The following is a 15,118-nucleotide window of genomic DNA, read 5'->3' on the forward strand; positions in this document are numbered from 1 at the left end:
TTTAAGAGGAAAAATGGTCAAATTTCGCCTCACTAAGTGATGGGGAATTTATTTAAGTTTTTTAGATTAAGATCACTAAAGGCAGTCCTTCTGATTATCTGATTTACAAATGGATGGCTGGGGTAAGTGCTTAAATGAAAATCTAAGACAAGTATATATCCAGTATTCCTTAACAAATCTGAAAATTACATTTTTTCCTTTTAATTAAAAAGAGATTAGTTGCTGTTGTAAATGCATTTATAGACCCTCTGTTAGCAATAGCAGTTAGTGACTGGCAGTTTGACGAGAGGAAAAGAGAAATAAAAACCAAGTTAAATAGTAGGTGATTTGTTTTATATATATATATAAATATATAATATTTATATATATAATATATTATAAATATAAATATATATATTATAAATATAAATATATATTAATATATATTATAAATATAAATATATATAAATATATATATGAATATAAATGAATGTTTTGTTTAATCTGTCATATGTATGTGACAGATTAAAATATAGCCATATGCTTTATTAATGTTAAGCATAAGCAACCTGTGATAATAGTTCAAGAAGCATCTTCCTTCCTCTTTTGTTATCCTTCCCATATAGGTAGCCACTATTCTAAGTTTTATATTTGTATGTTTTTGACCCTTTAAACCTGAAGCATTTTCTAACTTAAGTTTTATTAGTATTGTCTGATAACTTTTCTTTCGTAATCCTTTACGAATACTTACTTTTTATTTTTTAATAGTGAAGCCCATTGAAAGCCAGAATAATTTCGTTCTTGCATTTACGTTCTAGCCATCCTAGAGAATTTATTAAAGTCATCCAAATTTATTTTTATTAATATTTTCAGACTGAGGCCAGCAAAGTAGAGTTGATGGTTGTTTAGCATAATCATTTGTCTTTGCAGATGGTAATCTATCAATGTGTTTATGTGGTATTTTGTTTTGGATGTTTTTTGCATCCTACTTAGTGGGATGAGTGAGAAGTATTTTTAAACTTCTCATTTTGTTTTTTTTAAAGATAGGATATCACTCTTACAAAATTAATGAATTTAAAGAAAAGTTTTCTATCATTCTTTAGTGGACACTAGCCTTCTTTTACTGCTCCCATTTCAGATCATAATCATTGTTGAGGAAGGTAAGAAGTTAGAAGATAGATAATTGTATTTTGTTCAGAAATGAAATTTGCCAATTATAGTATCCTCCCACCCTAGTATTCCCCAGTTTTATAAGTCTGTTTCACTACTGAAAAGCTCTGGATTGTCAGTTTGACATTCCATTGGTCATCCAGTGGTGAGACTTCACCATGACCGCAGTTTGGAAAGAAAAGAATCATAGTAAGTATTTTGCTTCTCTTTGAGTTACATGCTTTTATGTGTATGACGTGTATGCGCCATACTTATACACTAAAATGAGGGCAAAATTAAACTAATTTCAAGTTCTTAAGTGACTTTAGTGATTGGAAAGAGGTATTTAACTGCCATTCCTGGGACTGAAATCTTTTGTCTGTCCACAGGTTTTTTATGGGACTCAGTTCTCTGGATGAAAAAGCAAAACAAAATCTCACTTCTCAAGAGGGTCAATAATTTGAGCCAGATGGGTTAGCTGATGTCAAATTTGAAGTTGTTATTTTAATTATGTAGATTTACTGATGTATTCAGTGGCATTTAACATTCAATGTGTGTTATAGGATCCTGACGGAGAAAATGCTCGTAGGGCATTGCAACGAACAGGAGGATCATTTCCAGGAGGACATGTCCCTGATATGGGATCGGGGTTGATGAATTTACCACCTTCCATTCTCAATAATCCAAACATTCCTCCTGAGGTTATCAGTAATTTGCAGGCTGGTAGACTTGGTTCTACAATTTTTGTTGCTAATGTAAGTTTTAGTCTAAAATTTTATTATTCAGATGCGTAGTTCCAATTATCAGGTTGTTTAATCAGATGAATGGGTTATAGATTTATAGAACATTGTGCTTATTTTTAACTAAATTAAGTGAAGTTAATTATTTTAAGCTCAAACACACTTTTTAAGTCTACATGTATGTGATTAGCCTAAATACAATTTAGAACTTTTTACACAGAGAACTGTGGAATTTATGAACATTTGAGCAATTCTTGAAATTATGTAGTCATTATATGCCTTTTTATTTATATTGGTAAATGTGTTTTATTCTTGTCATCTTGATATTTGTGAATGTGCATGTCACAGTTGGTTTTTTATTTGTTCTGAGCCCTTGAAAGCAGTGACATGGAAAATAATTTCAAAATCTGAATTTTTCTTTGTAAAAGTAGATGTGCAAGTTTCATATGCAGAAAGCAGGATTGAGCAGTTGAGAGATAATTTTGGGAATTAAAATAATAAGAATATGGAATAATGTAGATGTGACTGAACTGATTTTAAGCAACTTGTTTTTTATTTGAACATTATTGGTATACTATTGAATGTGAATTATAGTTTTTTATAGTTTGGAGAGTTTAGAAAAGATTCTTTTGTATTTATAAATGGGGAAAGTGATTTATTAGGTGTGTAACTTTATACAATTTTATGTTAAGCTGGACTTCAAAGTTGGTTGGAAGAAGCTAAAGGAAGTGTTCAGCATAGCTGGAACAGTAAAGCGGGCAGATATTAAAGAAGACAAAGATGGGAAGAGCAGAGGAATGGGCACTGTCACTTTTGAGCAAGCAATTGAAGCAGTTCAAGCAATTTGTATCCTAATTCTCACTTAGCATTATTTAATGAAGTTGGAGAAGCTTGATACCATTTTGTGGGGGTTATGGAATTTAAGATTGTTCAGCTTAGAGATTTGTTAGTCTCCAGCTCATAAAAATCTTTACTGTGTCCAACTACTAAAGTCACTCTTAAAACTTGAATTAGCCAATATTGTACAGGACTGGTGTGACCTTTTTTTCTACTGTCCCTTCCTACCACAACTAATTGTATGTATATGCATACATATGCTTTTGACAGTTATGTACTCCATTGTACATTAATGCAGTTGATTTAGATAAAGCCTAATATTTTTTCACTTAAAAGAACATCTTATTTATAGAACTAAAAGAAGTAAAGTTTTCTTTGGAAGAGACTAGTATGAGTAAATATTAAAGGCATTATAAATGTTAGATATAGTTGGAGACTTCTTTAGTAAAATAATTAGTTTGTGTTCAAGAATAATTTTACAGTCATCTGTCTTTCCTTGACTGAACCAACAGCTATGTTCAATGGGCAGTTTTTATTTGATAGACCTATGCATGTGAAAATGGTGAGTTCTTATTTATCACTTTAAACCTCTAACCTCTTCAGTTCTTTTATCTGTTATGCTCACTGTGAACAGTCCTTTTTTTGTAATATATTAACCATATAATAAACTTTTTTGCAATTAGGATGACAAGTCTGTTCCTCATGAAGACTACCGTTCACATGATAGTAAAACACCACAATTACCACGTAAGTAAAAGTGAATATTTATATTTACAAATATTTAGAAACAACACACTCCATTGTTTTTCAGTTTTGTTGTATGCTAAGCAAAACTTGGTTTTGGGGTCTATATCCAGATTGTTCATTTGAAATTAGTTTAGAGTTTTAGAGACAGTTTGGTGAAATTGATTGGGAAGACTGAGAAGGTAATGTTAGGGTCTTTTTTTTTTTTTTCCCTATTTGGTAGTATTTCCTGACTATATAAAAGTATTTGTTAAGTTCTTAAAAGCGAAGGTAAAAACTTCTGTAATTTTTACCATGTTACCACCTATAGGTAGCCATAAAAATATTATCATTTTTTAATATTTTCTTCCACTCTTTCCATGTATATTTTTTTAGATAGTTGAGAACCACTGTATAAATTTTTTTTTGTTTGTTTAACAATAAGGTATAAGCATTTTTCCATGAAAATTCTTCCCAAATATTTTTATTGGCTGTTAATCTGTCATATGATGCTCTATAACTGTTTTACTGTTACATATTTTGTCTGTTTTAACTTTTATTTCTCTTAGTAACTAACAGAGTAACATGTGCCTTTTTGTGTAAAGATCTTTGATATGCTTTCGTTTATTTCCTTGAGATAGGTATCTTGAAGTAGATTTATAGGTGTTCAGTTGAAGACATGCCCATCGATTAGTGTTATCTTGTTGTTTTCCAAAGGATTATAAAACAACAGTGTAATATACTTAATATCTGTGTCTTAATGGCCTGTTTGAACAATGGGGCTGATGTTGTAGTACCTTCTTCAGGGGGGTGGCATAAGTAGCATGTGAGTAATATGTGTAAAGCACTTAGAATAGTTCTGACACAAGGTAAGTACTCAAAAATACTATTGTTCTTAATGTTTCACTATACCTTCTTTAGTTATTACTAAAGTTTTTAATATAAAATATACAGTCAAAATAAAATTATTCTTGTGGCTATTAGATGCCTTTTGTGTGTGTGTGTGTGTGTGGCATTGTAGATTGTACCCAGGACCTCATATATACTAAGCAAGCTCTCTCCACTGAATAACACCCACAGCCATAGATTGTTTTTACCTAAATAAAATTTTTTGAAGCTTACAGTTTCCCTCTTCCCTAACCTCCTTCCAGTATACACCTTGCCCAAAGGAAATAACTTAGGAAAGCCATGTTTACCGTTTAGATTTTAATAATTTGTTTACACATTTATATATTCAAAAGCATATAGAATTGTTTTGCTGAGTTTAACATTTAGTGTGATTTTGGTGCTGTTGATAGGAAAGACTAAGATAAGTGTATTATGTTTTTTTCCTTTTTGGTAGTTTTAAAAATTGTTGTATAATTTAATTCTGATTTTTTTGTTTAAAATTGTTTTTGAGATTCTTTTTTATTAATAGATGTAGCTCTAGAGTCTTCATTTTTAACTGTTGATACCACATCTTATACATTTTTCTGCTTTTTAGATTATTCTAATTTTTAATTATTAGAAATAACACTGAGTTGGGGAGTTTTTGCTGGGGAGTTTTTGCTTTTTTTTCCCCAGTAGATTTACCTGTTCTTAGTATTTGCAAGAAATTATGAGTAAAACTTTCTGGCCTTCATATATTGTTTGGGAGAAGATTTTTAACTCCCGATCAAATTTTATGTTTCTTCTTGAATCAGCTTTGGTAATTCCTGTTTTTCTTGGGATTTTTTTTTTCCATTTTAAAATTTACTGGCCTAAAATTGTCTCCTAAATTTTTGCTATATCCATAGTTCTGTGTCCTTTTGAATTCTGAAGATTCATAATTTCTCTTTTTCTGTCTCAATTTTACTAGAGATTTGTCATTTTTAATTAGTATTTTCAAAGAGTAGAATTTGTTTTCAGTATGTTTAATTTTTCCTCTTATCTTTATTGTTTCCCGTCTTATATTTTTGCAGGGGGTTTAGTCTGTTACCCTAACTTCTTAAGTCGAAGGCTTAATTCAGTAATTTCTAGCCTTTCTTTTCCAATATAAATAGTTAGAATTACAAATTTACTATGCAGGTTTTACTGTGGGGTATTTTTTATTGTAGTTCAGTTTTTAAGTATTTAAAAATTAGTGTTGCGACTTCTTTAGTCATTTTTTAATTTAAAAATAGGATTTTTTTTTTTTTTCTTCTAACTTCAGTGTGGTCAGAGAGCATGGTCTATATAATTGTGATTCTTTGAAATTAATTTGGACTTACATTATAGATGCTCTACCATATGTCCCATTTTTTAAAATATTCCAAGTGTATTTGGCGGGTGCAGTGTTCTTTGTCCATTAAATCAAGTTTATTAATCAATTTAATTGTCTTAAGTCCTTACTGATAATATTATCTGTCTGTGCTATCAGTTACTGAGAGATGTTTTGTCATAAAATCTCTCATTAGGATGACAGTTGTCTGGTGTTTTTTGTTCTTAAATGTTTTGAAGCTAACTTAGTTACTTCCAAGATTAGAACTGATATTTTTCTTAGTGAATTAACTTATCATTATAGCGATTTTATCTTTAGTAATTACCTCTAAGTCCTCTAAGGTAAATGTAGTAATTTTGTTATTTGCCTGTTTTATTTTCCTTTTTATTGTTTACTGTTTTAGATATACCCTTTATAAGCAGTATCTAGGATTCCATTTTTTAGAAAATTAGTTTGAAAATCTTTTCTGTGAAATTGAAGAATTAACTTATTCACATTTATTAGTTCATTTGGATTAATTTCCATTATCTTATTTTGTGTTCTGTTTTACGCATACTAATTTTTCTCCTGTCATTTTGTAAGTGGCTATTCTGGATATTTTAATGTGTCTGTATAAAGCCTGAAGTTAATTTAACTGTCCTCTAAGTTGTAGAATGACCTTAGAATACTTTACTTCTAATCACTTTGAATTATATGCTATTGTTGCTCAGTATTTTGACTATATATTTCTCCCCCCCCAATTCAACAAATTAGACAAATTTTCCATTTCTTGTCTCATCCTTGCTCTGTTTTCACAGACCCTGGAACTAAATTTTTCCCTTCGAAGTGTATATTTTACAAGTTTCTTTAGTGAGGATCAGTTGTTAGCAAGTTCTCTCAATTTTGGTTTGTCTTTTTGTTATGGAGTTTAAGATTGATAGTTATTTTCCCTCAGCACTTTACAAAATTTCCATTCTTATGGTTTCCATTGCTACTATTAAGTTTGCTCTCTGTTGAATTATCCTTTCTTTGTAGGTGATCTATGCTCTTCATGGAGATGATTTTAGTTTTCGGTGGCAGTTTTACTACAGTATGGGTCTGGACTAGTGTTTATTGGCCTTTCACAATCAGAGCATAAGTTTTTAAAAAGTAAATTCTGGAAAATTCTCAGTCATGTATCTTTGAGTATTATCCCTTTTCTTTTTATAGGGCAGTCCTTCTTCCTTCCTCCAAGTTTACCTTGTCAGTCAGATGTCATCTTTCAAGATCCTGATTTTGTATAAGGGCTTCCAGTTCACTTTTCCATTTTTAATATTCTTGTTTGTTTAGATCAAAAATGTCCTATTATGTTCATACTTTAATATTATCTCTGTTCTTTCAGGGACTTATATTTTTATATACTCTTCTCTATTAATATAATGGGAACTCATACATTGACAGAATCCCTTTATTTTCATTAAGCTAATTATCATAAGGCAAGGGGGGGGGCATTCCAGGTTTGTTTGCTCTCTTCCACCATTCCTTTTGCTCTTTGTTCAAATCACTATGATTTGGCAAGTGGGAACCTCCTCATTCCCTGTGCCTCTGATAGCCTTACTTTTTGATAAGAATAGTTTCCCAGATTTATTCTGATTTTTCTTGTTCCAAAGAAATGGGATGGGACTCCCTTCAAGAAGTCCTGATTCCTTTTAGTGAAGAATGACATTAGAGATGAAAAGATGATGTATGAATAAGCATTGGTGAGGGTCACATGTGCTGTTGCTGTTGATTTCAGGTAGACCATTTTTTAGGGACTGAGTGGGAAAAGGATAATTTTCCTCATTTTGGTCTTTATAATTTTAATATGACATGCTTCTGTACTCTAATTTTAAAAAAGTAAATATAGCATATGGTTTTCTCAGACCCTAAGACTTACTAATTGCTACTTTGGCTTAGCAAGAACATTTTTTTTTTTTTTTTTTTTTTGGGTGCTGGGGTTCGAACCCAGGGCCTTGTGCTTACAAGGCAAGCACTCTACCGACTGAGCTATCTCCCCAGCCCCAGCAAGAACATTTTAAAACCATATTAAAACTTAGTAGACTAAAACAGTCCTCATCCAATTACTATTATTGTTTATAAGGTCATCAAATTATACTTTTTTTTTTTTTTTTTTTTGGGTGCTGGGGATCAAACCCAGGGCCTTGTGCTTACAAGGCAAGCACTCTACCAACTGAGCTATCTCCCCAGCCCCCAAATTATACTTCTTAAAGTTGATTTCAATTATTTAAGAGAGGTAGTAGAAAAAATCCTGGATTAAAAGAAGGAAAACTTAAATTCTAGTCTTAATCACATTGCTAAATGAAAATGTGTAAGTAACTTAAAGTTTTAAAAAATTGCTCATCTCTGGATAATAGATATGAAAACACTTGAGGTACCATATACACATAATAAATATTTATGTTGAAGATAAAACCAGGTAAATTTTGCTTTATTCAATATTTTACTTTCATGGTTTTTGACTTTTTTTTTTAATGCTAAGATTTTAAGTACTTACACAAATTTGGGTAAGATGCTTATTTTCAGATATATATGCCATTTATAAAGTGATATTATTCAAAAATTCTTTTGGCATTTTGTTGTCCTTTATGTATCCCTTTAAGTGAGATACAAGCTGAACTTGCTTCATAAAATATTTCTCGTTAATAAATGATACAATTTATTAATAAATTTGTTAATAAATGATACAATTAATTTAGTTGGAATAAAAACAGAACCAGAGCTCTTATTTACAAATTTGCAAAATTTTAGAGATACTACTATAGGTGTATAGCTGTTTTTGAATTTTTTGTTTGTACCTATATGTATATACATACGTGTATGTGTATATGTATGTGTGCATATATACGTGCATTTATATATACATGTACATAAACACATATATATATTTATTTATGTAATATTCTTTTTTTGGTACTGGGGACTGAACTCAGGGGCTTTTGAACACTGAGCCACATCCCCCAGCCCTGTTGTATATCTTAGTTAGAGACAGTCTTGCTGAGTTGCTTAGTGCCTTGCTGTTGCAAAGGCTAACTTTGAACTAACGATCCTCCTGCCTTAGTCTCCTGAGCTGCTGGGATTACAGATGTGCACCACTGCTCTCGGCTTATAAATAATATCCTTATTTGTGTTTTAGGTGGTCTTGGAGGTATTGGAATGGGACTTGGTCCAGGTGGACAGCCTATTAGTGCTAGCCAGTTGAACATAGGTGGTGTAATGGGAAATTTAGGTCCTAGTGGTGAGTATTCTTTATTTCTTTTTAAATCATACATTTGCTATATACTGTAGCTTATATTTACTATTTTGTCATAATGTTTAAAGGACCTTTTCTTGTTATTTTGAATGTCACTTCAGTGTGAAAAAGAAATGAGACCTTGAGAGCAGTTAACATGCAGAAGGGTAGGCAAAGTTCAGAAATGCTCCTGTGAGACCAGTCATGTTATAGCTAGCTTTTTAGCACTGTGTTATTGAAATACCTTTAAGGCAGAAGGAGAATTCTCAACATAGTGTCTTGTGTATTATGAGTATCCGGTATTTGTGCAAGGGCTAAAATGCTGTCATAGGCCGTGTAAATTTGTTTAGTTAGGAAGGTAACATTTTAGGTAGCTCTTTGATTGCTTTATCTGGGCTAACTTTTGTTTGTCTTTAAAGAGCGTTTTTCAAACTTTTTGGTATCAGGACCCTTTTATGCTTTCAAAATTTGTCAAAAACCCCAAAGTGATTTTGTTTATGTGACTGTGTTTCTCAGTATTTACTGTAGAAAACCTAGAAATTATAAAAGTTTTCATATTTGTTTAAATTAGCAATAATTAACCCTGGCTATAAATTTAACTTTAAAGATTAAATTTACCATATATATAACATATGTAAACATAATATATAATATAGCACATATTTAACAACTCTTTACAGTACATTAAAAAAGTGAGAAAAGTGGCATTGTTTTTGTTCATGTTTATTAACTTAAGACAACCATGCTATTATTATCTACTTCTGCATTCAGTTTATGATATATATTAATCTCTAGAAATTTTTATCTTTTCTTGTGCTCATGAGAGAATAAGAGTAAAATAATCAAATGATGTCAGTATTTGATGACTGAAGTGGTTTTGACAGAATTACTTTTATTTTGATAGACTAATAATTGCCATCACATTCCTACTTTTGATGAGATGATATCATTACACTTTAAATTATAAGGGTAGTTATGGTAATCATTCTGATCCAGATTTTCTCCTTTACCCTTAGGCTGTCATACCCTCATCTTCCTAAACACATCACTATTTGTATTCTTTAATTTTTTTTTACCATTAACTATCATCTTTAGAGGAATCCTTACTTCCTGATCTGATCTCTGAATCTGCTATGTAATATTTCTGTGTTATGAAAAAGTGAATGATTTCCAATTTCTAGATTAACCGAATGTTTTAGGTATGACCAGTGAATTTTGATTTCTTGTCTATTGTTCAAAGAGGCATTTTGGGAGACTCATGACTAGGTATCTGCTCTCGCATAGCACTTTCCGTCTTTTCTGTATCATGCTCCTTCCCTAGTGTTCCATTGTGACTAGACCAGTGGTATCTGTTTTGCTATATGTCACTCTTAGTCATAGAAATAAGATGCACTGAAAGTACATACTGTGTATTTTATTTGAGGTATGGGAATGGATGGTCCAGGTTTTGGAGGAATGAATAGAATTGGAGGAGGTATGTATAAGTATTTGTTTTTTGCATGTCCTCATGACCACTTTTAAGAAACTAGAAACTGTGTTGAGAATTCTAAGAAAAAAAAGTCACAGTTTATTGTTGGCTCATGTCCTAAAGGGTGCTAGCAGAAATTGAGTCTAGTATATACTTAAGGGAAGGCAATCTATTAAATGAAATAGCTACACAAAGTAAGACAGATGAAGAGTTTATGGGTGAGACTTGACATTTACAGAATGTACCTTTCAGCTATATAACTGACAGTCAAATCTTAGAATTAATCTTTATTTCATAGGAATTGGGTTTGGTGGTCTGGAAGCAATGAATAGCATGGGAGGATTTGGTGGAGTTGGCCGAATGGGAGGTAGGTAAATGTATACAGAAGGATGTGTATACTATATTTACTTCTTTATTATTAAAATACCCCCTCCCTTCTTCACTTAGGAATGGGTGCTATAGATGTCTTCAGAAGGCATATGGGCACTAGGGGATAAGGACAGGCATGGCAGGAATGGGGATTGTATATGTGGTATGTGAGGTAAGTTGGGTAAATCATAGACTTTTGTATATATGACTTTTGTTGTCTTTTCAGTTTAGTTTAGATGTGTTCCTGAATGGTTTACCATGTGTTGATATACTTGAAAAAGGGTTAATTTGTTGCACAATCTTTTCAGAGCTATACCGTGGTGCGATGACTAGTAGCATGGAGCGAGATTTTGGACGTGGTGATATTGGAATAAATCGAGGCTTTGGAGATTCCTTTGGTAGACTTGGTAGGGCTGGCTGCATACTTATCTTTTCCTTTTTTTCAGGTTATATTTTTAAAAAATGGTTCTCTTCATATTTGTGAAAAATGAGAAATTTATAATATTTTATATAATTTATACTAGCTCTCTTTTCAGTGTGTTATATATTTAGAATCTATTTCTGGAAGACTTTATACTTTTCAGTTATTGTACATTTTCTGAGAGCATAGTACCTTAGGAATTTTAAAATGATTATTTAAATTAATTAGTATATTATCTTTCCATCCTTGTTTAGGCAGTGCAATGATTGGAGGGTTTGCAGGAAGAATAGGAGCTTCTAACATGGGTCCAGTAGGATCTGGAATAAGTAGGTTTAAATTTTACTAGAATTTATTCAGTAATATTTGAGTGCTTACAAAGACTTTGCAAGAGTTGTGATTATAGTAGTAATACTTTGTTCTTATGTTTATATGTTCTGTAATTTGAGAAACTTTGATAATTAATAAGCTAATAATAAGCCTTGCTGTTTGATCACTGTTTGACATTTCTAAATTAAACTGTTTAAATTTTACTTCTTTGCTGTCTCTAAATTAACATCAGACTATGTGTTAACTATAAGCCAGTTCAAGAATCATCTTTCCACCTAAGGAATATGGAGTTTTCTCTGTGTATCAGGCACAATTTTTGCTTTAGTGCCAACCTTGCTTGCATTTTACCTTCTGTAATGGCTATTAGTTGGCTAACTTATTTTATCTATAAACATCTGTGTCTTTTGGTAAATGCAGACATAATGCTTTTAGAGATCTCCTGGGGTTTAGGGCTAAGGTTTAAGGAGATACTTATTTCCTCTTTTCTTAAACCTTTCCCATGATAGAATCAGGAATAGTAGCAACACTGGAGAATGCTGAATCTCTCCCATCTGTTTCCATGACCACATTTTAGGCCTTACAGTATGCCTTAACACATGGCCTGTGGCTTAGTCTTTTTTTTTTTTTTTTTTAATTATTTTTTATATGGAACACTTTACAAATTTGTATGTTATTTTGTATAGGGACCATACTGTTTTTCTGTTTTGTTCCAGTTTTAGTATATGTACTGCCAAAGCAAGCACTCTTTTTTTAGTTTTTATTTTTTGAGGTGCTGGGGTACCAAACTTAGGGTCTTTATCTACCACAGAGCCACACCCTCAGCCTTTATTTTTTATTTGGAGACAGAGTTTCTCTAAGTTGCACAGGTAGCCTCCATCTTGGGATCCTCCTACTTCAGCATCCTGAGTTGCTAGGATTACAGGCATGCACACCTCCACCCAGCAGAAGCTTAGTTTTTGAACTGTGTTGCTGTCTGCGCCATGTATCTCCGAACCCTTCATACATACCTGATTAACTTTCTTTAATTATTAAATTTCACATACAGAAAATACAATCTACTTGACCTATTCTGAGTGAATTTTTAAGTCCAGTCAGCTGAAGACATTTACGTCATTGTACCTTTCTCCTCATTTTATTCCTTTTTTCATCATTTTTTAGCTTTGGCCCTTTTCCTGTTAATTTTAACTTCCTTACCTTCCTCTTTTATCTCAGTGTTTATACTTTTGTTTCCCTGATTTTGTACTTGCTGCTAACCAAAAGTCAACATGAAGGTGATGTTTTTAGACTTCATGTTTCGGGATATTAGGTACAAGAAAGAAAGGATAAGTTTTAAGAATGAATATGAGTAGAATAAAAGGGCAGTGAATAAAGTCAGTGTGTAAGAATGAAGAAGGAGTGAAACTGGGAGTTAAATTCTCAAGCTTTGGTTAAAAGGAAACAATTCCATTTCTTGTTCTCATCACATTTTCTGTATAATACTGAAATTCAAATCTATGTTTTTCTGTATTGAAATTCGAATTGATATTAAAAGAGCAATTATATGGGAAACAGGTGAAGATACTGAGATGAAAGATAAAGAAAATTATGTAGGAGAATATAAGACCAAAATGTGCTGGAATTGCAATAATTGAACTTATCTCCTTAAATCTTTGTTCTAACAGTTGTTCTTGGTATGATTGGAAAGTAAAAATGAGGAGTAAGAATAATATCTAATAAAATGATAGAATATATAATTTATATGATACTTTTATGATCAGAATATAATTTTGTAGAGATATGTATGTAAATGTTTTTATGTGGTAGTTAGAATTAAGATTTCTCAACTAGTCAGATATGTACCAAGTTAACTTATATTCCTTTGAAAATTGTTATATTGTCTGTATTGTATTGTCTGAAAATAATTTTGTTATTATATAAATGAATTTTTCTCTTCCCTTACTCAAAAATGATTCTCTTCTTTCCCTTCTTGCTTTTTTTTTTTTTTTTTTTTTTTTTTTAAATAAAAATACAATACTCTCAAATCCTCCTGCCCTTCTTGAAAATCCAGGTGGTGGAATGGGTGGCATGAACAGTGTGACTGGAGGAATGGGGATGGGACTGGACCGCATGAGTTCCAGCTTTGATAGAATGGGACCAGGTATAGGAGCTATACTGGAAAGGAGCATCGATATGGATCGAGGATTTTTATCGGGGCCAATGGGAAGCGGAATGAGAGACAGAATAGGCTCCAAAGGCAACCAGATATTTGTCAGAAATGTAAGCAAATAAATGTAAAGGATACTTAAAATTCTTTTTTTCCCTGTATATGTGTTACTAATACCTCTTTTCATTCTAGCTGCCTTTTGACTTGACTTGGCAGAAACTAAAAGAGAAATTCAGTCAGTGTGGTAAGTATGCTGATGACTGCAGATATGTTGATATTTATTGTTAAGGAAAAATTGGTTTGAAACTTTTAAACATTGCATATAGACCTTTACCTGATCCAGTGCCTATTTCTGAATGGTATGGATAGTGTGCCAGCTCTAACTTGACTTCAAATTAATTTGCTATCTTCTGACTTAAAGAAGTGCAAATTACAAGTAAATACTGAAGTTTAGTGGATAGCCTGTTGTCCTGTCAATAAGAAGGCTTTTTTTTAGTTACCCAATTTAAAAAAGTTTAATATATCATTGTTTGCATTAAAAGGTTTTTTTCCTCATATACTATATTAATAAGCAGTATATTAATTTCCTTGTTTATAGTATAGTGGATTGTCAGCATGACCCACTGAGATACTGACATTCAGCTGATATGTAGTTAATAGGTGAGAGCCATTCTGTACACTCTCTTTCTACAAGACATAGGAAACTTAGCTGGTAGCGTTGAACACACTGCTGGTAATGCTGTAGACACTGTACATTCTGGGAGCTCTTTTTAAAATCATTCTTGGCTCTTGAGATACTACCTATCCAACCTTAATGTATTCCTCAGTCTATAGAAGATTAGGTGGTTTATTACTTTTAAAAGAAGGCTTCTGTGTTCTCACTTTTTTTGTAAATGATGAAAGGATTAGTGCAAGTGCCACAAAGATAGATTTCCTGATGTTGTGTGAAATCCCAGTATATATACTTCTAATAGTAAGACATAGCATATAATGAAGAAAAAGGGCTAAAAATATTTGGAATATATCTTTAATTATTTTTACGGTCATGAAGGGATAAGTTTAGTGTACTTCCATAAAAATAGCCTTTGTGAGCCAATTGCAGTGATAATAGTATCTAGTGGGTTTTTACAGTCCTTTATAACCTAACTCTGATACAGCTTTTATTGTTTTGTAATTATTTGTTCACATTTTCTTCTTTTTTTGGGTACTGGGTATTGAACTCGGGCACTCCACCACATCTCCAGCCCTATTTTGTATTTTATTTAGAGACAGGGACTCACTGAATTGCTTAGTGTTTTGCTTTTGCTGAGGCTGTCTTTGAACTTGAGGTCCTCCTGCCTCAACCTCCCAAGCTGCTGTTATTACAGGCATGTGCCACTGTGCCTGTCCATTTTCTTCCATTTTAGATGGAGATCTTGAGGGCAAGAACTGTCATCTTTTTATCTAGCACCTTTCATTGCCTCTGTACATATAATAAGAGTTTATGAAATGTTTATA

At 32.0% G+C, this 15,118-nt stretch overlaps 1 protein-coding gene across 6 annotated transcripts in view; it reads left to right on the forward strand.

Moving 5' to 3' along the window:
• Myef2 (myelin expression factor 2) overlaps positions 1 to 15,118 on the forward strand; it is a 36,934-nt gene that overhangs the window by 15,341 nt on the left and 6,475 nt on the right. The window contains exons 6-16 of one of the 6 annotated variants that reach the window (XM_047541248.1): positions 1,692 to 1,883; positions 2,561 to 2,714; positions 3,218 to 3,267; positions 3,389 to 3,452; positions 8,798 to 8,899; positions 10,317 to 10,367; positions 10,660 to 10,728; positions 11,039 to 11,137; positions 11,406 to 11,477; positions 13,526 to 13,734; positions 13,814 to 13,865. In XM_047541248.1, the coding sequence (XP_047397204.1) occupies positions 1,692 to 1,883; positions 2,561 to 2,714; positions 3,218 to 3,267; positions 3,389 to 3,452; positions 8,798 to 8,899; positions 10,317 to 10,367; positions 10,660 to 10,728; positions 11,039 to 11,137; positions 11,406 to 11,477; positions 13,526 to 13,734; positions 13,814 to 13,865 (1,114 nt within the window). The remainder of the gene's footprint in view (positions 1 to 1,691; positions 1,884 to 2,560; positions 2,715 to 3,217; positions 3,268 to 3,388; positions 3,453 to 8,797; positions 8,900 to 10,316; positions 10,368 to 10,659; positions 10,729 to 11,038; positions 11,138 to 11,405; positions 11,478 to 13,525; positions 13,735 to 13,813; positions 13,866 to 15,118) is intronic. The other 5 variants (XM_047541250.1, XM_047541249.1, XM_047541253.1 and 2 more) reach the window with 5 other exon arrangements.

This window comes from Sciurus carolinensis, chromosome 2 (genome assembly GCF_902686445.1).
Source record: "Sciurus carolinensis chromosome 2, mSciCar1.2, whole genome shotgun sequence".
In the NCBI taxonomy this organism is placed as follows: domain Eukaryota; kingdom Metazoa; phylum Chordata; class Mammalia; order Rodentia; family Sciuridae; genus Sciurus; species Sciurus carolinensis.